At 37.3% G+C, this 23,009-nt stretch overlaps 2 protein-coding genes across 3 annotated transcripts; one reads left to right on the top strand and one right to left on the bottom strand.

Moving 5' to 3' along the window:
* Window positions 1–296: 296 nt before the first annotated feature.
* On the top strand, window positions 297–4,931 carry smug1 (single-strand-selective monofunctional uracil-DNA glycosylase 1). Of its 2 annotated transcripts, none has more exons than XM_060858592.1 (3): window positions 297–361; window positions 3,284–3,593; window positions 3,828–4,931. In XM_060858592.1, exons 1-3 carry the CDS (start codon window positions 336–338, stop codon window positions 4,353–4,355), a joined length of 864 nt encoding a protein of 287 aa, XP_060714575.1. In that variant the 5' UTR covers window positions 297–335; the 3' UTR covers window positions 4,356–4,931. The 2 variants fall into 2 exon arrangements, with proteins under 2 accessions (XP_060714575.1, XP_060714576.1); XM_060858593.1 differs by having other exon boundaries at window positions 325–361; window positions 3,293–3,593.
* A 14,442-nt stretch (window positions 4,932–19,373) lies between these two features.
* Window positions 19,374–22,565, bottom strand: LOC132838339 (homeobox protein Hox-C4a-like). The gene is made up of 2 exons (XM_060858615.1): window positions 21,810–22,565; window positions 19,374–20,088 (listed from the first exon to the last, which is right to left on the bottom strand). Exons 1-2 carry the CDS (start codon window positions 22,150–22,152, stop codon window positions 19,772–19,774), a joined length of 660 nt encoding a protein of 219 aa, XP_060714598.1. The 5' UTR covers window positions 22,153–22,565; the 3' UTR covers window positions 19,374–19,771.
* Between the last annotated feature and the right edge of the window lie 444 nt (window positions 22,566–23,009).

Here is a 23,009-nt window from a genome sequence, read left to right as displayed (position 1 = left end):
TGTATGTATCTAATACACTTTACTAATACATTTCATGATGTTTATGTATAGAAGGATGTGATGGGATGAAGATGAAATATAGGCTTTTATTTCCAAAAATATGTGTTGAATGTGTTAGTGTGAGTTTTCTGTTAATCATGGTGTGAAATTCCTCAGAGTTTTCTTTCCAAATGAGCTGGTAATCATATAAACTTAACTTAAAACTCGAGTTAAAAGACTTGTTTTATGATATAAATCGTAAAAGAGTCTCGCCTGTTAAAAACAACAACAAAACTACACATCCCAGAATGCACCGCGGCTCCACAGTCCCTTTGTTGCCGGAAAGCTGTACGAGAATGCTAGGACACAATGATCTTCCGAGGTAAAAACATTATTGTGTGTTCTTTCATTAAAATAAACAAACATATAAAATCGATCGAAGGAGATTAAACTTTGCTTATTCGGTCTATTTCACTAATTGTCATTAAACAACAGCAAAAAGCCTCTAATACACGTGTTTTGGCATGAAGCTTTTGTTATTTTCGAGATTAAACATTTATCGGCATAAAGTGTATTTTTTTTTTGTACTGAAAACAACATATTTGTTTGTGCACTAGACATTGTTCCCTTCGAAGGTCTCCGTTAGAGCTGCGGGATGTGACGATAGTATCGATATCGTGATCAGTAACACTTACGATACCAGAAGCTTCCTCTCACTGCACATCACTGAGCTCTTCATTCTCTATAAGAATGAGGACAAAACACAGTTAACATCAGTTATAACATATTTATTAGAAATGCCACTACAAAATAGGCTAAAAACAGCAAGTTTTTCTCACCGGGTTTCTGGTGTGATCCATTAATAAAACCCTTTCTGCTTGTGTTTTACAGAAACCAGCAAGCGTCTGGGAAAAATAGTTCACTCGACTGTTTCAGTTACGATGCAGTGTAACATCTTTTCCTAGAACAGAAGGAAAGGAGCTTTTCCACCACAAACTTTTATTCTGGTAGCTTTTTAAAAAAAACAAAACAAAAAAAACCCCTCAATCAATTAAAAATCAATAAACGTGAAATTAAGAAGTTAAATAAAGGATTAGCGTCAGTGCTGATGATTAAAATCATTGCTTATTTTCTAACTTACAAAATTCATGGTTTATAATAATGACAATATCAGCGTGTCGAACCGTAGAGATGGAAATGTACTGACATGCGAGATGAGGGAAAGGTGAATATTGTAGAGCAAGAAATAGGAAAGATTAGAAAGGATGAGGTGAGGAAGGATCTGAGACAAATTGTGTGGAAAGGCTGTTGGTCCAGATGACACATCTGCGGAGGTGTGGAAGTGTCTAGGAGAAAGAGCAGTGGAGTTTCTATCCAGATTGTTCAACAGGATTTTAGAGAGTGAGAAGATGCCTGAGGAATAGAGACGTGTTCTGGTGCCGATCTTTAAGAACAAGGGTGATGTGCAGAGATGTAGCAACTACAGAGGTATGAAGTTGATGAGCCACACAATGAAGCTACGGGAAAGAGTAGTGGAGGCTAGGCTAATAAAGAAAGTGGATATTTGTGAGCAGCAATAATGCTTCATTCCCAGAAAGAGCACGACTGATGCAAGTTTTGCTCTGAGATTGTTACTAAAGTACAGAGAGGGTCAGAAGGAGCTGCACTGCATCTTTGTGGATTTAGAGAAAGCGTATGACGTGGTGCCGAGAGAGGAGCTATGGTACTGTATGAGAATGTCAGGAGTGGCAGAGAAGTACATCAGAGTAGAGGTCTTCACGGGTCCACATAGATCCGAAAACCCGAGGTTGGGTATAATAATAGTGGTGTCGGGTCTCGGGTAATTTAAAATGAATGTATTTTTACCGAATGGACCCGAGAAGACCCGAACTACTGTATCTCGCGTGTGTGCATCGACTTGAGTCCTTTTCCAACCTCTCCTCTGTTTGCCAAGACCGCTTGCAACATCGTGTAGCTGGCGGTAAGCTAATTTCCATTGAAACAGACCTGTCAATCAATTTTGAATCCACGCTGTAGCGGTTACTTTAGAGTCGTCATCCGAATCAGATAAGCATGGAGGCAACATCTGACATCGCTAAAAAGCTGAGGGACAACGAATATGCTGAGGTAAAACATCCAGGGTCATCATCGGTGTGTGCAACATTCGGGTCCAGTCGGGTTAAAAAAAATTGCCAACCAGTCGGGTCGGACTCGGGTCTAATTTTTTCGCGGTTTGTCTCGGGTCGGGTCGTTCTTAAAAAAAAAAATTATGCACTTCGGGGTCGGGTAAAAAGTGATTCGGGTCACTTCGGGTCGGGTAGATTTCTTTAGACCCAAGAAGACCTCTACATCAGAGTAGTTCAGGATATAGTAGTAGAGGAGTATGACAGCAGTGAGATGTGCTGTAGGTCAGACAGAGGAGTTAAAGGTGGAGGTGGGGATACATCAGGGATCGGCTTTGAGTCCCTTCTTGTTTGTAGTGGTGATGGACAGGTGGACAGATGAAGTCAGACAGGAATCACTGTGGACAATGATGATTGCGGATGACATTGTGATCTGTAGTGAGAGTAGAGAGAAGGTGGAGGAACACATAGAAAGGTGGAGGTCTGCTCTGGAAAGAAGAGGAATGAAAGTCAGTCGTATAAAGTCAGAATACGTGTGTATGATTGAGAAGGAAGGCAGTAGAACAGTGAGGTTACAGGGGACCGAGGTCAAGAAGGTGCAGGAGTTTAAGTGTTTGGTGGTCAAACATCCAGTGCGACGGGGAGTGTGGAAAAGAGGTGAAGAGGCGAGTGCAGGTTGGAGTGGGTGGAGAAAAGTGTCAGGAGTGTCGTGTGACAGAAGGGTGTAGAAGACAGTAGTGAGAGCAGCTCTGCTGTATGGGTTAGAGACTGTAGCAGTGAGGAAACGACATGAGGCAGAGATGGAGGTAGCAGAGATGAGGATGATGAGGTTCTCTTTAGGTGTGACGAGGACGGACAGGATTAGGAACGAGCACATCACAAGGACAGCTCAGGTTGTCTGTTTTGGGGACAAGATCAGAGAGACTAGATTGAGACGGTTTGGACATGTACAGAGGAGGGAGATGGTTATATTGGTAGAAGGATGTTGGAGATGGAGCTGCAAGAAGAAGGACAAAGAGGAGAAATATGGATGTGTTAAATGAGGAAATGAAGGTAGTTGGTGTGAGAGTAGAGGATGTCGTGGATGATTCACTGTGGTGACCCCTAACGGGAAAAGACGAAAGTAGCAGAAGAAGATCAGTGTGTAGATCCATTTGATAACTAATTGATTTCCGTGTTAGTGCCTGCAGGTTGGATAATGAAGGTTCATCCCAGGAAGAGGAGGAAGAGCATGCTGAGAAAATCATCTCAAACCCAGACGGTCTGTTCCCCAACTGTTCCCAGACGGTGGCTGGTTTTCTTCAGGCTGAGCTGGAACTCAGCGCCCGGCTGCGCACTTTGACCTTTAAGGATCCGGTGCGTTATGTGTACAACCCGCTGGAGTACGCATGGAACACACACCATCTCTTTGTTGAGAAATACTGCCACAGCGGACAGAGCGTCCTGTTCCTGGGGATGAACCCTGGGCCGTTCGGCATGGCGCAGACCGGAGTACGATCACAGCAGCTCTTATAGATATGAATGAGTTTACGATAATAAGATTTATAATTAACACAATTATGTATACATTATGATGTGGAGATTAACAAAATCGTTTGTAACGGTAGAATTGATGACATAATGTTTTGATGTTTATTTAACATTTACAGAAGAAATCTTCAGTGTAAATGGAGGAAATAAATGATTATTTTATTATTATTTCTGTTTTTTTATTTTCCCTTCCAGGTTCCATTCGGTGAGGTAAAGGCTGTGCGTGACTGGCTGAAGATCTCCGGCGAGGTGGGTCATCCTCCTAATGAGCATCCGAAACGTCCAATTAGAGGCTTTCTCTGCTCTCAGAGTGAAGTGAGCGGCGCTCGGTTCTGGAGTTTCTTCCAGCAGCTCTGTGGAGAACCTGAACGCTTTTTCCGTCACTGTTTTGTCCATAACTTGTGCCCGCTGATGTTTATGAGTGAGACAGGGAGGAATGTGACGCCCCCCGAGATGCCCGCTGAGGACCGAGATGCCCTGTTGGTCCACTGTGATGCCGCACTGTGCCAGGTGGTACGCGCCCTTGGCGTGTCCATGGTGATCGGTGTGGGCAAGGTGGCAGAGCAGCGAGCGCGGCGTGGCCTCGCTGAAGCAGGACTGCAAGTGAAGGTGGAGGGAATCATGCATCCTTCACCCAGGAACCCACTGGCCAATAAGGGCTGGGCTTCTGTAGCTCGTGCCAAATTAGAGCAGATCGGGGTGTTGGGTTTGCTCACACAGTGACTAAATACTTACAGAATGTTTTTATGTGTAAATATTGTTTTATATAAAGAACACTACACTACACTCAGAGCGCCTTTTACCTCAAATATCGTCAATCAGACGAGTCGTTCTGTGTCTGAAACTCGCTTCACAATGCAATGCTAATTGGCTAAATCACATCATGGTCACAAAAAGAAAGGAAGAAAGATACATACATAAACTCAAATGGAATGATATGTAATAAAAATGACAACAGAATGTTGTAAAGAAAAGAAAAAACGAAAGAAAGAACGAGAAACACATCTTATCTGTGCTGAATGAATCTGTAAATATTATATACAGAAAGTGGGCGGAGTCTCTTTTATATTGTATTTTCATGTGTCACAGCTCTTTACACTTGTTTTATTAAATCTGGTCCCTTAAAAGACGTTTTATTAAAATCCAGTCCGAGCAAATCGGCTAATTACGTGTGATTAGATTCATATGAACATTGTTCTGTTATTTAAACGGATCATCAGACGCTGTAATGTTCTGTAAAAATCTTATTTGTCTCAGAACATGTGACTACATTAAACATGAGTTTCTCTTTTCTCTCCAGTTTTATATTTTTATTTTCATTATTTACGAAGTGACAATCTATAAATATTTTCTGTAAATAATGATTATATTTCTGTTTCAAAAAGCACATTTAAAATTACATTTTGACTTTCTGATTATAATAAAATAATAATAATTATAAAATAATAATAATAATAATAATAATAATAATAATAATAATAATAATAATAATAATTTCAGTAAAATATAAATGTAAGAAATCTTTTTGGGGATTTTAAAAATAAAAATAAAAAAATTCTTTAGTAATTGTCTTCTATTTTCTTTCTGACAGAAAGAAAGTGGAGTGAAAATATGAACTGAGTAACTTACAGCAGTCAGTCGTTCTGATCTGATTAGAATTACAATAAATCTGTAAATATTTATAATTCTTATTTTTTATGTCATTTCTAGAGCTCGGTTTCAGAACTGATGCTGAGGTCATTGTGAGATTCTGATGTTAAGTGTTAAATGATTTTAATAGATATTTGATTTGATTTGAATATAAACAGTGTAGATGAGACTGAACACAGCGCTGAACACCACGGGAGCGACAATTAACCTGATGAACCTCGCTAGCTGCCAGTGGGAGCCGCCGTCTGCTGTGGACACACACATACTTCGTCTGTCTTTCAGCCTCCTGTGTCTTTCTGTGCGTCCCGTGTGTGTGTGTTTGTGTTTGTGTCTGTGTGTTTGTGTGTGTGCAAATCTGTTTGTTGTGAATCTGCCTTAAAATAATCATCATTAAAGTTTTATTTTCTGAAATGTTTCTAAATAAATTTCTTATGCATTCTTCTTTCATGCTTTGTGTGTGTGTTTGTGTGTGTGTGTGTGTGTGTGAGAGAGAGAGAGACGGTGACCTCCGAATGACCCGACGCTCTTCAATACTGTGATAAATGAAGGCTCTGGGTTATTAAAGCAGAATTAGAGAGAAAAGCGTGATGAATGGAGCCGGGTAGAGATGAAAAAAAATGAGGGAGAGAGGGAACAGGGAGAAGGAAAGAGACGGATAGAAAAGGATGAGATGGTGAAAAGAGAAAACAGAATGAAAGAGGATGAGAGAAATGTGGAAGATGTACACACTCAAACAGTAAAAAGACAGCAAGAGTGAGAAGAGTGAGAGGAAATAAAAAAAGCACAGGGGAATGATGGAGAAATGGATGAGACTAAATAGGAACTGATAAAAAGCGACTGGAAGTGAGAGGAAAACGGAGAGAAAGAGAAAGAAGAAAAAAGATGGAGTGTGAACTAATGGAACAAATACTAGAAAAGAGTGAGAGAGACTGAGACGATCAGGAGAGGATGAGAAAATGGTTGAGAATGAAATGAAGAGAGGAAAAATCTGATATGAAAGAAAGACATGAAAAAAAATAGAAAGAAAGAAAATTGTGAGATTGTAAATAAAGAATTATGAAAATTAATGACAAAAATAGAATACGAACAGAGAAGGATGTAGTAGAAAAAAAATAGTTCCAGAAAGAACTAAAGTAACAAAAAAGAAAGAAAGAAAGAAAGAAAGAAAGAAAGAAAGAAAGAAAGAAAGATATGACTAGTGTTTGGAGCATGAGAGAGAAGGAGAGAGAGATGAAGAATTATTATTCTTATTTAAGTGAAAATTTCACACATAAAAAAGAGAATGTATTATTATGAAAAATGATTAGTTAAAATTATTTTATTATATTATTTATTATCACTGACATCACAGCGCTTCTCAGGTCTGGACTCTGATTGGTCATCAGGTGTTGATTAATTCTCTCTAACTGACAGCAGATCTGACTGTAGCTCAGGTTTATACAGTATTAATGACTCTGGTACATTACTATAATTTACTTTTTAATAGAATTTACAATGTCTATTTTATTGGTCAGAAATTGTGTAGAATTCTTTAGCGATCCTGTAAAAACAGGTCTTTGTTTTTAAATAGGGTTTAAAACCAGGAGACAAGAACAAAAATAAATCATGTGAGTAGCCGAGATGGATAATGGATTGCTTTGTGCTTTAAACATAATAAATGTTCCTGCCTTGTTAGATAGAAGATGAATTAGCCGGAGGATGTGTGTGTAATTTCCTTAAGTGTTTTCTTATCAAAAGTGCTGCATGTTCGATCAATTTTCCTCTGATGTATATTTATTTATTTAAATTATTTATTTATTTTTTAACAGAAAAGATGTAATTCTTCACTTAATTGCTGGTCACACAAAATAGCCGATAAAACGTACAGTCAGTAAACACACAGGTAAATAATAATAATAATAATAATAATAATAATAATAATAATAATAACAGAAATAAACAAACAAACTGAATTTTATTTGATTTCATTGATCATTGTTACTCAGAGATGCAGAGATGGTGCAGAACAGTGGTCTTCCTCTCCTCTTCCTCCCTCCATGTCCCTTTCTGTTTGTATTAGTGCTTTATTTATTTGCTCAGTGTTAATCACGGTCAGCTCTGTCTTTATTACACTACAACGTGTGACTCGATTAGCAGCACAGAAACGCCAGATCCTTGATTACTCCGTGCTAATTACCATAAGGTCAAAGGTCCCATGTGTTCATTTCAGCTAATACAACGATTATATCAAATTAAATTACTGTATCACATGATTGTGTTGTCTTTCACTAATATAATCAGTGCAGTGTGTTTTACGTCCCTCCAGGATTTCGCTTTTTTGTGATGGTTTTGTGAGGATTGTTCTTTTAAAAGCCTATCAGTCAAGACACACACTGTGTATGATGATGTTATCTGAGAGCTAGAGAGATGACACTCATCTTTCTCACACATGAATTGATGATGAATTTCACTGAAGTGTACATTTTTATGTCATCACATGACGCATAAGGGTCCAAATTTCTGCAATCACAGAATTGCTACATCCTGGAGGGTTGTTTGAAATCAGACTTTTTTCTTGTGTATATTTATTTGATCACATACGATCACTACAGTAATTGACCTAATGTTAACTAGTGTGATAGCAATGTTACAGATCAAAGACAAAAATATCTTAAATTGACTTTTTATTCTCTCTGGCTGACTAGAAGTGAAACAATGACTAAAGTGAAGATCTTTTCTTTTAAATATCATGAATATTCACAATCAATAGTTAGAACATGATGTTAATGTTGGCTAAGCTAATCATATAGCTAATATTAGCCCTGTTTATTGAACTGGCTAGCAGGTAATATTAATAATGTAATATTAGTATTTTAGCCCAAACGTAATCTATATACAGCAAATGAAGTGAAAAGAAATGCTAGCTGTGACGAATCATATTATCAGGCTGGCAATTGGCTGAATAAATGTAACTTAGATCAAGCACATTCAGTTTCTTAAATCACTCTGGATTTTGTAAAAATGCTAAATCAGCACACAGCCATGCAGTTCGCTTATCAAAAACGATTAATCTAAACGATGTTTCATTCAGCCAGTGTGTAATTAGAGATGTGTGTGGACAGAAATGTTGGAAATAGCCACTGAATGTGTAATTTATCTTTCTTAAAGTGACCTTTGGCTTTTTATATCATGTTAATCTGTGTGTGATGATCTGGAAAAAAAGAAATTTTCAAAAATAAAACTTTATTTTAACATTATAACTTTAAATATAACAGTTTTTATGAGCAATCATTCCATTTTATACAAAAGTATAGGCTAAAGTTAGCTTTTAACATGATAACAGAGTGTAAATGTAAATTGTAGCTAGCTGACATTAGACAAGATGATTTTAAAATGTTTTAAAACTTTAATGTTTAGGAAGTTGATTAACATTTACAATGAAGACAACAAGATAACAGAACATCATGAGGAGATTAAATAATTCATTCACACAGTCCTCTCTGTGCTAGATGTCCTGTAATGTTTGTTATCATGCTAGCCAGCTAAGCTAAATATGAGCTAACCCAACAGGATTTTTTTTAAAAGTGATTTGTGTAAATCCTCACTTAACTAACCAGCTAGCTAATAGTGGTTGCTACCGTGATGCAGAGATAATTCTCTGTTTATAAAATATATGTATAATCTAATAATCACAATCAGAATTCATTCATAATATTAGCTGACGTTTACTTAGGCAACTAAAAGGAAGATTAGAAAGATTTACAAATATGTGCTTAAATACTGCCTGACTGTTATTAGCATATGATGCTAAAAATTGAGAATATGTCTGAACCCCATTTTAATTCTTATTTATATTAATCTTTTAGATAAAGATGTTTACAGTATTTAAAACGTTGCATGCTAACATTTAGCTAAGCTCCTGTTTGCAGTAGACGTGACTCTAACAACAGCTTTTGAGAACGTGGTTATTAGCATCAGATAATTAAACTGCTTAAACACCAGGTTATAGTTCTGATGCGTATTAAATTTACATCCTACAGAATCTTGGACTGATGATGATGATGATGATGATGATGATGACGACGATGATGGACACCATGTTTTCACCTACTGTAAGTTAAACGTATTAGACTAACAAATCATATTGTAAATATCTTTATTTAACTCCCTTGTAATTATTAACTTGCTCTCAGTTAGATAAAAAGAAAAAAAAACAGATAAAACAGTGCTAACTTTTTAAAACGTGTAATATATTTTTTACCAACCCTAACCCTAATATTTTTATAAGTATTTATTATTTTTATGTAAATTCGGTGGAAGATTATTTCTTTCTTTCTTTTTTTTAGAGCTTTTTCGACACTGGGCTTGATGGTGTATGTTTTTTAGCAGAACGAGACACCTGAGACTAACCGCAGGTGAGATTGGTGATTAGGGGCGTGGCCAAAGCGATACAGGAACAGGTGCGACCCTCGTGATAACGCTTCTGGTAGAGATGGTAGAGACCCATTTTTAAGAATATATATGTTTCACTCATTCTTTTCCTTCCTTTCTTTCCCCTGCCTTGGTTTTCTCATCTAAAAGACTATAAAAAGGGATTTTTTTCCAAATACTTTAATGTTACTGAGATCTGAAATAATCCTGATGTCGGAAAAAATGTCAGAATTTAATGTCACTGTAGAGTTTTAGTTTATAAAATAAGTATTTAATTACAGTGGGGCTTTTTTAATGCCCCGGTTGTGGCAGTGTTAGTGAGTAAAAAGCTTCTCTCTCTGGTTTAGACTGCTACAGAGATCATGTTGCACCAGTCCAGTTGACTGTGAATGAAACTTTAAATGCCCTCATTCGCCCCTTTAAATGCCCTCATTCCCCCCCACAATATGGACACATTTGTACTGAAAGTTTGTTAAATGAGATTTAATTATTTTTTTAATTAATTAACCTCCTCAGCAGGGCACGGTGGCTTAGTGGTTAGCATGTTCGACTCACACCTCCAGGGTTGGGGGTTCGATTCCCACCTCCACCTTGTGTGTGTGGAGTTTGCATGTTCTCCCCGTGCCTCGGGGGTTTCCTCCGGGTACTCCGGTTTCCTCCCCCGGTCTAAAGACATGCATGGTAGGTTGATTGGCATCTCTGGAAAATTGTCCGTAGTGTGTGATTGTGTGAGTGAATGAGAGTGTGTGTGTGTGTGCCCTGTGATGGTTTGGCACTCCGTCCAGGGTGTATCCTGCCTTGATGCCCGATGACGCCTGAGGCACAGGCTCCCCGTGACCCGAGGTAGTTCTGTTAAGCGGTAGAAGATGGATGAATGAATGAACCTCCTCAGCCAATCACTGCTCATATCCATTCATAAACAACAGGTCCAACCACGCCCACCTGCTTGTAAACAACTTCTACCTTTGCACTTTACTGTTTATGAGAGATTTTTTTTTACACTCATAAGAATATGTAAACATGGTTGCAGGCCGTCAGTTGATTTTGGTTTATTTTCAGATCCTTTTTGAGCCGTATCATCGTATAGGAAAAAGCCTGTTAAGTCAGTTTATAGCTTCAAAGTGTTCATTAATGTCAGTAATGAACACTGTGTTCTCTGTTGTGATCTTCCACATTAAATCAGGGCAAAAACCCACATTAAACAATATCGGTAGGACGGAGGGATCAGCGAAATGCCTCCAAATGTACACTGATGTATATCAAATGATGTTAGCATTGTGGTGGAGGGAACACTCCCAAACCGTCCTGATGTTTGCACAGAATCATGGAATGAACTCAATTATATGGTTTATTTTGTTTATAAATCTTAATATAAATACAAGATGAAGGCAGTTTTATCTGTGAGCTTGCAAAATATAGGACGCTGATTACATTCCAACCTTCAGTGTGTCTGAATCATATTTGGAAAAAAAAATGATCCAGGCTGGTTGGTGGAATCTTTATACATCACAGCCCTAATGTATTATTTTCTGTGGAAATATATTGCTATATTTTTAAATAAATCTGCTCTGAGTTCAGATATAACATGAGATCCGTTCTCTGTTAATAGCATTACTTCACCAGACCTAAAGGTGTTTATTTGGTGTTTGGCAGCAAAATAAATCTAAAACTGGAAAAAGGAACAAGAACATTGGCACGCTTGACTTGGATCCCTGTGGATATCCAGAACTAATGTAAGTGTGTCATTAAAAAAACAATTCACATCAAACGCTGGTTTTCTGACATGATAAGCAGTGATGCAATCAGATAAAATGTTGGTAATTTGAGTCTCGTAAAGGAAATTCACACGTTAATGTACCTAATATTTTTTAAATATTTTGCATCGTGTAAAAAACTAACGTGTTTTATGAAATCATAAGAAGGCTTATTGTTGGGAATAAGAACTGTATCTTTAGTTATGACTTCCAAAATGAAAAAATAAACATGGCGGCTCAAACTGTCGCTAACACCTGAGCGAGTCGTCTGATTTTATTTTGTTCTCATACACAAAAACCTACACATGGTGAAAATTTAGATGTACTTTGTGGATATCTTTCCACAGCCAGATGTCAAGACAAGGTTAGAAAATAAACCTCTTTCAGCTACAGCAACATCCTCCTGTTTTTCTTTCTTCTCTCCTCGTTACTGCTCCCACTGGAAGTCGTTCCATGATTACATTTGACTGAATAATGTTACAGAATCTCACAGATTACATGTCTATGTTAATCTATGAAAATAGCTGGGTTCATGTTTTCTCTTACAATCTGAATCATCCTTTTTTTTGGCTTGTTCCTCTAAGGTTATATCTACAGCCTCCTTATTTATATCCAAATAGAAAGTGAAGAACCTGTAAATTCAGGTAGGCTGATAAACTAGCAGGTAATCTTCGATTAAAAATACATTGTCACATGAGCAGTGCACTAAAATCTTGTGATGCATGATGACCCTAAAGTGTCTGAACATGATTGTGATGCCGTGAACTTTTAAATATAAAAATAAATAAAAAGTAGATTCAGTATGAACTGTGTTCAGAAGAAGGTTTACTGTGTTCACCGTGTCCTATGTCCTATATAAGAGGAGGCAGAAAATAAAACGGGTCGTATTTGTCCTCCTGAAGGTGTGTGAAGTGATGAGATGATTTTAGTGGGTGTTAAAGCAAAAAAACTGTTAAATGTGCAGAGCAGGTGTTCTCCAGGTCTTCAGAGCTTTCTAACTACTGTCATTTGTCCTGCTCATCTGTGATGTATGATCGGATCTGCAACCAAAAAGCAGAAAAAATCATCATGGGTGACGGTAGACACACACACACACACACACACACACACACACACACACACACACACACACACACACACAGTCCCAGCTGGGAGTGGTAATGGCCTGCTACAGGCTGCAATCAATAGCACCACATTATACATTTGCATAATAAGCGTATATTTCTGCGTGTGACAGATTCCCGGGGTCGTCCAGGGGACACGTGTCTCACTGCGTCTCTCCTACACGCACTCCACATGATGAATGTCTCACGGCAGCTCCTCTGTTTATGCTCAGAATATCAATTTGCTCGCCGTCTCTCTTTGCTCTCGCTCTCTCTTTTCATTCAGTTTAGCTCAAAGTGGCTTTATTGCAAAGAACAGGGCGATAATTTAGATTCATTTGACATGCATGCAAATACATGTGTATAAAAAAGGTATACATTAATATACACACGTGTAACAAAGAGATAGTTCTATATGTCTATATTCACTTGAACAGAATTTCCATGATGACTAGTACTATACGTGTTCTGTGGCTCTGGGCGTAACATATTTTGCACATTTATAAACATGAACATGGAAAGTCTACAGCATACATTTGAATAATAATGAATTGAATAAAACCACTTGAATTTCAAAATGAATTTATATTAATACACAGTGTACATAGAAAATCATTCACTCAATTTTATTTCAGTTCCATGTGTTTTCATGGATGTGGCTCATTCTGTTTCTCTCCTGCATTTGCACTCCTAAATAAATTGATTTTAATCATGTTTATTTATCCCTTGTTGCTTTCCTTCCAATAACCTTTTGTTTTGCTCATGTTTTTTCCTTTTTTCCCTTTTTTTTTGTGTTATAAAAATTGCATAAACCTTTCCTTTCTGCAGTCCCAAATTTACATATTTTAATTAATTTCTTTCCATTAAAAGCACAGTTAACTAGATTTGTTTTGGCAAGTATTGCAAATATGCAAGTATTCGCAATTGATGGTGCTTTTTGGAGGCAAGTGGACATGAGGGTTAGTGTTGCTTTTGAAAGCTAGGTTGCCAAATCATTTGAAGGTAAGTGGAGACAAGCATGTGACATCATCCAAATACTCCTGAGGAAGTTCCCCACATTGGGCTGATTGTTTTGATATGTCACTTGTCAATGTTGTGCTAATTTTGATTTTCACGTGACATCACGTGACGTCACATGCCGTCATCAGAATACCCGCGACGCAGTTCCCCTCATTGTGCTGAGTGTTTTGATATATCACATGCCCATGTTGTGCAAATTGTTTTTATTTTTACGTGACTTCACGTGACATCACGTGACATCATCAGAATACACGTGAGGAAGTTCCCCTCATTGTTCTGAGTGTTTTGATATGTCACATGTCCATGTTGTAAAAAGTTTTTTGATTTTGCATATTTTGGGGGCGGAGCTGCGGGACAACCGGAAGGCCAGTCGGTACACCAATGTAAAAGTTTGTTCAGAGTATCACCCTAAAGTAGCTGGCCGAGTTTGGTGTAGAGCGTTCGAAAGCTTGCCTTATAGTTATAAACCTCCAAAGTTTATAATGGGAGTCTATGGGAAAAAAGACAAAAGTACAGGTACTCGGCTCGCTTAGAAAAGTAATAGCAACAAACTTCAGACCAGCGTCTACAACATAACTGAATTTGGTGCATGTGGCTCGAAAGCTCTAGGCTGCATTAAATTTTATACATTTTTGTCTAAGCTTAAATAGGAAAACAGAATGTTGGCTTCTACAAAGCGACATAATTAGTCAGGATCGTTTATCTCACGAAGCAGCGTGTTAGGTGGTTATGTTAAGTTCACACCTTCATGACAATACTGGGTGAGATTACAAGCTCTGACCAGTTGACCTGATACTATAAAAGTCTGACCTTTGACCTGAACACGCATCATTGTACGCTCATTTCTCAGTGTGATGCTGCTGCGACGTCTAGTTCAGCGGTGATGAAACACAGCCATCACAGAGAGAGAGAGAGAGAGAGAGAGAGAGAGAGAGAGAGAGAGAGAGAGAGAGGAGGAAAATATCTGATCAGATGTGTTTTGGTCCTGCACCGATCTGATGTGATTATATAAAGACTAGAAGAACATTTGATCATCTTTTCTGTGGTTTAACCAGGAGAAATGTAAAGCTGCCATAGCAATAATGCAAGATATCTAAAAGTGAGTCATTGAAACAGCTTCATGGGGATGTGATGGTTTTATTGCTATAAATGCAGCAGCTAAAATGAATGTTTTAACTTCACTTAACTTCCTATGATGATTCAATAAATGTAGCATCTTCTAAGAGAAATCGGTTCTCAATCAGTCAACGAGGGCTGTGTCTCAAATTGCACAATATGCACTGTATATTCACTATACACTATAAAGGTGACTACTAATATAAACAAAGCTAATAAATCTCTCTACAGAAATATAATAAGTTAAACACTGCATTAAATCTTAACCCTAACCCTATCTCAGGCGTCATTGGGCATCAAGGCAGGATACACCCTGGACGGAGTGCCAACCCATCGCAGGGCGCACACACACACTCATTCACTCACCGTGCCCGTGCTCACCTTATTATTTTTACTAATTTAATTAGTTTTTTCTTATGTAGTCAAAAATTTGGACAAAATATACTTTTTAATGATTAAAGAATATCGTCAGAGTAACAAGTTTAATCTGAAGTAGAGCTAGGCAGTGCTAGGTAATGTTAGCCTAGCTAGGTAGCTAATATTCGTTAGCTAGACTGATTAGCGAAATTGCAAATGAATTAATTTATAATTCATTTGCAAGGTGTAGGTTTGCAGATGTTTTATTTTCCCTCTGATATTGTAAATGCAACCACACGGATTATCTTTAGTGATGGGAAGGTTCTTTTGTTCGGTTTCCAGGCAACACTCTTTTGCTACTCGACTCCAAGTAGAAGTAAATATACAAAGAAGTGTGTGAATACAGCCTTGGTACTGAGACTGTGTGAAGCAGAGGTAGTGCAGTTCTTGTAAATACAACCTTGATGTATAGGAAGCAAATTTACTGTAATTACTGTCTGATTTCTGTTCATTTGGACTCGTGCAGGACGGTGAATTTTTGCAAATACCACTGTTCAGGACGCTACATCAAGGTCAAGTGTGTAAATGTCCTGTAAAGTCTCCTAAACGATGACAACAACGGAGCAACATGGATGATTTGAATCAGTTTAATCAATTTAAAGGTACGGTTGTATTACAATTATTACAGTATTATACTGAATCTCCCCAGAGGTAGCGTGAACTTCTTGTGTTCCGCTTGGTGACTTTATAACATCATTTTAGATTTGCTCATGTTAGTCTGTGTAACATGTGTGTAACTGCTGTGACTTGTTTTCTCTTCTCTGATCAGAGGCTGGTGATATTTGTGACATTAATAACTGATGTCTTGCTAGAGTCAAGTGTCCCAGCTCCTGGATACTCATTACATCTGCACTGTTCCAACAGCCCATTTGATCTAAACAAAAAGAAGTAAAAAATAAGTGTGAGAACCTATTATTGTAGCAACTAGACCATCACAGATAACATTCTATCAACAGGTTCACTAACATATTGTACAGGTTTCAGATGGTTAGGCCGCAGCAACCAATAGGTCCAAAACAAGATGTGCTCCAAGTTGGTGTACAAATGTAGGAATGTGTTTGAACATTAAAGAATTAATTTTGTAAAATCCTGACTATCTACAATTTGAAACTGGAAACCTTGTCTCTCTTGATATTTATCTATTTAACATCTGCCACATCTTTCAATTCAAGTTATTTTATAGACTGTTTTTCCTCACTTATAAATCCCCTTGATCCACTTGAACTTTTAACCTGTCTCCAATATTTTTCCCCAATGGAGCAGTTCATTTATTATCAGCTTTATAGATCTCCCACTTGATTCACAATTTCTATTAATGGTTTATTTAAGACCTCGGGTTTGTTTATGATGTTTTAGGAGCTGTGTAATCTGTAAAATGCTGAATTAAGGAGCTTTGTGCGTTCCAGTACAAATAATCCTGAATCTCATTCAAGCATCCTTCATAATAATCACTGTATTACAGTAAATATGACCATGACAACGTTTTAATGATTTTTAACAGATAGTATCATTTTCTTTATTATTTAGCTTAAATAAGTGCAGAATTTCTGAGAGCATTTACATTTGTAAAAATTGTAGTGTACATGAAAGCTTGTGTATATGTAACAGCTCTGGATTTTTTAGTGAATAAACAAAAGAAGACCTTTAAACATATCCCCTGCTGTTAAATTCGCTTTCTATTCTCACATGAACCATAAGGCAGATAAACTTGTGTGAGATGTTTTTGGAAAAAATCTTTTGATATGAAATAAAGTGAATTTCTCTATTCATACAAGCAGTTTTAATTTAAAATGATATTTATTACATCATCGTCGTCGTTTTCTGTCACGTGATTTTTTTTATCTAAAACTCATACATGAAGATGTTCATATAAACATATGTTCATATAAACATTGCTTTTTTTTAATTTATCTGACATGATCATGTTCATGCATTTTCCCCCCACAATATTTTATTGAGAAATTGGAGGCTAGAGATGATCTAGAGGATGATCTCTCGGTGTTCTAGACTGGAGTGAACTTTGAATGAACTCCTGATGATCCGTCACTAGAAATGAATAGATAATTACACTTTTTCTAATAACAAAAACTCCTTACTTCCCGACTTAATTTCTGAATGGGCTCAACAGACGTTTAGATGTCTGGTGTTTTAGGGTAGAATAGTGTGTGCTCTCTTCTTTGCACCCCGTTAAGTCATTACCATCAGGGACAGCTTGAGGCGTCAGAGATCGAAAACACAGACACACGTTTAAAATTGCACTGACATTACACCTTAATGTTTATTCATTAGAAATGTATTCAACGTCGCACTAAATATCTTGACTGCAGCATGGAGTGGCCTGAAGCTGCATCCTGTCTGAAAATAAAACGCCTCAACTTTTGATTAATAACTGCGTTAATTCTCGTGTCGTCATAAAGAATAGAAATAGAAATAACGGTGACTGAACTTTTTTGATTCTATTTAACTTGGCAATAAGCATTAAGATGATTTTGTAAAAGTGAAACGTGAAGATTCATTTCTATTTATTCATTTTTTATGGCTAGTCGTCTGTTATTTTTGTTTTTTACACACTCGTGTGAATTTTATTCCGATTTAATGTGTAGTCTATAAAATGCTGCAGTCAATAAATCGATTATTACGATTATTAGTTTGAAGTCTGTTTGTTTTTATTTTTTATTTGCTTTTTTATTTTATCAATGGCACCATCCGATTTTTTTTTTTTTTTACTTAAATTCCCTCATGTTATGTTGGAAATGTAACTGGCACGACATGTAAATGTTTTCGTACCAAACAATTTTACTTTTTCGATACAACTCGAATATTCATCTGCGCCTGCGCAATCGGGGATAGAGAACAGCAGCCCAGAGCTTCCCTTCTTTTCTTCTTCAACAGATTAAGTAGATGACCTCTGGTTCACCTTGGGACTGCAGTTTGAGCGTTTTAGAAAAACGAAAACGAGCCACCCCCTTCTCTCTCTCTCTCTCTCTCTCTCTCTCTCTCTCTCTCTCTCTTCTCACAGTAGGCTATGCTTATGCACATACCCAAGTTACTGCCTGACACCCTAAATATGGCCAAGTGTAGTTTTTTTAATTCCTCTTTAATGCCTTCATGTCTGGTCCTTAGTTAATATGTCTAACGTCTATTTTGCCAAAACTCTAAATTTGGAATATAATTTTAATGGAAATATGAAGAAACGAGTAATTAGTTTAAATGTGACAAAACAAATCAGTCTGTCTTTCTGATATTTTTTCTACAAACTTATATATATTATATATATATATTCCAGTATAACAAAATCACGCCAACTGCTTATGAATTAGAAACTAATATAGCTTTCTTTAATTTCTTCACTTTCAGAAATAAGGCACCAGATGGAAGTACGAGTAATGTAACATGTTTTTTACTGTTTAATATGGATATTTTACATGAAACGTAATCATTAAACAGTAGTTTAAAGGATATAATATGACCACATGCGTATTCCCCATATACGTACTAAAGGTACAACACTGGCAAATAAAAATAGTTTAGTGCCTGTATTTCTGAGTATTTTTGAGGTTGTTCATAAATGTGGGAATATTCACCCGTAGATTAAAATTTGGACCGTAGGTTAAAATATGATGTGACCCAAACGGATACTGGTTGTTTGTTTTTGTCTCTGTGAAGTAATAAATTCATACGTTTACATCTGTGACACGCACACACACGCGCACACGCACACACACACACACACACACACACACACACACACACAAACACACACGCACGCGCGCACTCTCTCTCTCTCACACACACACACACACACACACACACACACACGCGCGCACCCACGCACGCACGCACCCACCCACACATACATGCCTGTGTGGTGGGGAACGCCTATGAAAAGGTCATCACCCATTAGCTGAAGACACTTGGCCTCCAGCTGAACCCACGAGCTGCTCATCATCTGCCTGAAGAATTCTGTGTGTGAGTTTACATGAAGCGAACATGAGCGACCAAAAACAGCTGCTCATTTTCTTTTAAGCTCAACTGCAATACAGTTCGTTAAACAAGTTTAATCAGGAATCATTCAGCAGATATAAACACATACTGCACAAATACCGCTATAATTTCATGATAAGTGATAAGTACTCGTCGCTGCGTTTGCTTTGACGTGTTTCATTTATGTGTCGTAAAACTTTATCTGGGAAGAAACAAGTGTAAAATGCATTTCGGTCACATTTAATGCATTAATACGTTTATTGACCACAGTCACTTACAGCACAAATTAACACAATGTCCACTTTACATTAAGTTAAAACCACCATCTAATATTCAGCGGGCATCACAAACACAAAAAAAATAATGTCATTTATTTTGTCATTCTGGAAGTGCAGTATATTATAGCAAGCTAAAACCTTTAGACTTATTACATTAATAATAATTAATAAATATCAGATAAATTAATTGCATAAATAAATAAAAATGTGCAAGATGCAAATGGACGGCGACAGAATATGTGCCGTTCAAATATTAACATAAAAAAACGAAAGAAATACTTACGATTTGGCTAGATTGAATGGATTTTAATTGTAAACACAAGTAATAAATAAATAAACATCTAATTCTGTTTAAACTAAGGCGATAAAATGTTGTATAGCGTACTGGTGTCCATGAAATCTCTCTTTTAGTCTAAGTTTTTTTTGATGTCCTGGTCTTGCGCTGCACTGTTTGAAGACGAAGACGAAGAAGAAGAGGAAGAAGAGGAGGAGGATGAAGGTCGGACTTTGGTGTTGGGTAACCTGTGATCTTTCTTCCATTTCATCCTGCGGTTCTGAAACCAGATTTTAATCTGCCTCTCATTCAGGCACAGCGTGTTGGCGATCTCGATTCTTCTCCTCCTGGTTAAATATCTGCTGTAGTGAAACTCCTTCTCCAGCTCCAGGATCTGCTGGCGGGTGTAAGCGGTGCGGGAACGCTTGGTCTCTGAACCATACGAGTTCGCTGAAAGAAAACAAGAAAAAATGGTTATAAACGGACTTGTTAACAATAACTACTCACGCTAAGAGATGTGTATTTATAACATAAACAGTGTCAGTGATGCTTATCTTTAATCCTTGTGTAATGTTTGTAATGGATACTGCATGCTCACGGGGCAGATTGACTTTAGACAGCTGTGACAGACCATATTTAAAACGAATGCACATCCAGGGTTTTGAGAGACCGAATAGTAGAGACACAAAACACTTCTTATACATGGAGGTCCACCTACCAGCAGGTGTGAATGCAAGAAGACAAGGAGGTGATATGGCTCAAAGTAAATTAATTTGTTTTATTTTTGTAAACAAACAAACAAACAAACAAAAAATCCCAGTTATTTGCATTATCTCCGGTCAACCAGAAAAAATATCCACAGAACTTCAGAGAAGTATATTTGTTTTTTATGTTTAGTGCAGAACATGAGCCACACACAGGCCTTAAACTGTACCAGTGAAAAATTATCATGGGTAAATAAAATCTAAAACGGGACTTTGACGCAAACAGAACACAAGAATGAACGTATTGAGCCTATTGAATTAGTTTATGCTTTTTAATTACATTAATTTCCAACTGGACTTACATGAGTTAACTTAACTTGGAAGGTTTTGGATTACCTAAAAGAATGCAAGAAGTAAGTGCAATGCTCTTCAGTAATCATCCTACAAATAAAGTGCCCTCCATTCGCCTTGGATGCGCCTGCGACCTCACTTCACACTGAGCCCGCTTCATTGAGCAGTTTCTTACAACAAAAGGACACTAAAAGTGACATTTTCTACAGGTTAGGACCTACAGTGTAATGCACACTACAGACGTGACACGAAAAACGGCTAATTTAATTTAAACGACGATTTACTTTTTTTTCCCTTTTAGCAAGATAGATTTTCATTCCATGTGAGTAAAATTCACTCCAGTGCACCGAATAGCGATCTAATGATTAATCCTGTAAAGCAGAAACCTCATGTAGTACACCAGAATTTTTATAACCTCCACATTCATATATCTGATCATGCTAATTTGCATTAGCATTAGATGAACTCTGGTCTTTGTCTATTTAAACTATACAAATAATGAATGGTCTGAATTATTAATCACTGGGAATTTTTTGAGGATCTCTTCAAATATTTTCCCTCCTCCGACATACACACACACACACACACACACACACACACACACACACACACACATAACTGAAAAAAGCTGTCCGGTCTATTGGCCCTGCTGTAAAATTTATGGCGGGTGTAATAGCCGACGCTCGGTAGTAAATCCGCCTGGTGTGTGTGTCGCTTCAAAGGATTTCTCTCTTAATGCCGTCAAACATCACATAGCCGGAGTGACTGGTGGGCTTTAATGGCAAACATAAAGGGAAAGTAAAACAGGGAAGGGAACATAAACAGAGAGAAGGAGATGGAAGAACGAGAAGAATGAGAGCTGTTGCTTATACGTGCTCCTTTATTTTCTCTCCTGTAGTGAACATTTTAGCGTTTTCCTGGTCTGATTTCAGCTGATCAGATAATTTACAACTTGAAGATAAAATCCATGTGTTAAGTCAGGAAAACACTAATATGTGCTAGGAATGGACTAGGAATCAATGGACTAGGAAACAATGACCAATTCAAACAGTGCAAAGAATTAAATGACAAACAAAAATCAGCTATAGGTGGTCCTGGCTTTATGCGTTTGCCTACCTGCACTGGAGTGGATTTTCCTCATCCAGGGATACACCACAGGCTCTTTGCTGTCGGAGGGCAGTTCAGGGGCAGTTGTCGGGGTGGCAGGGGCAGCAGTCGGAGGTGTGTATGCTTTTGCCCCATGTAAATGCCCCCCGTGCTCGGGAATGCTTTCACACTCATATTTGCCCTCTTGGTAGGTGACACTTTGAGGATATAACAACTCCTGCTGGTGGTAGTCGGCGTCCCGGGCGCGTCTGTAACATTCAGCACTGATGTAGTCATTTTGCGAATATTCTTCGCACGGAGGAAATTTAGGATCGATGTAGTTCGAGTTCATCAAATACGAGCTCATGATCATTAATTTAGGGAGGGGGAAGAAATAAATTTTCCTTCTTTGTGTCGTTTTACTGCTCTATAAAAGCCCACCCCTCCCAGCACTGAAGCGGAGCCTGCAAAGTTTCTTTGATCACGAGACTCGGCTCAGGCCAATAGCAGCCACTGGGGTCAAAATACCCGGATAAGGAAGCCAAGATTTTCTTGGCAACATCCAAAACCCCTCAAGTATTATGCAAATAATAAATAAATATATAAACCATCACCGTACTTGTTTATTTGTATAAGAGATTCTGTGATATGATTTGGATATTTTTATAAGAGTTATTTGAAATCTAAAAGGAGGTTCTCAGATCTATTGTGCAAGAATTTAAACCGAGAAAATATTTGTCAATTTATGTATGGTTAAAGGCACATATGCGAATGATTTTGTTGTATTTAAACCTGCTAAATTCTAAAGAAATTAATTGTCAGTGTCTATCGTTGCCTGTTAAATTGTTTTATATTTATTTATTTATTTTTAAATAAAAACCGAAAAATATCCCTCGGATAAATATCCTAGTTGTTATCATAGGGAAAGGTTGGGGTTTTGGATATTAAGTTTAAAAGTAAACAAATAATAATAATAATAATAATAATAATAATAATAATAATAATTATACTAATAATAATAATTATAATAATAATAATAATAATAATAATAATAATAATAATAACTAATGACAAGTGTTTACTTTTTACAGCAGTCAGAAAAGTTACTGAAACTGTAAACCCCGATCTGTAAGTACTGTAGACCCCCACAAAACCCCCTCTCTCGGTTCTGTACTCATATCCAAAATGGGATAAATATAATTTACACACCTCTATAAACGTAGTCATCTA

This window comes from Tachysurus vachellii, chromosome 22 (genome assembly GCF_030014155.1).
Source record: "Tachysurus vachellii isolate PV-2020 chromosome 22, HZAU_Pvac_v1, whole genome shotgun sequence".
Taxonomy (NCBI): Eukaryota; Metazoa; Chordata; class Actinopteri; order Siluriformes; family Bagridae; genus Tachysurus; species Tachysurus vachellii.
Note: the sequence above shows the minus strand (reverse complement) of the source record. Positions and strands in the feature narration are given on the sequence as shown.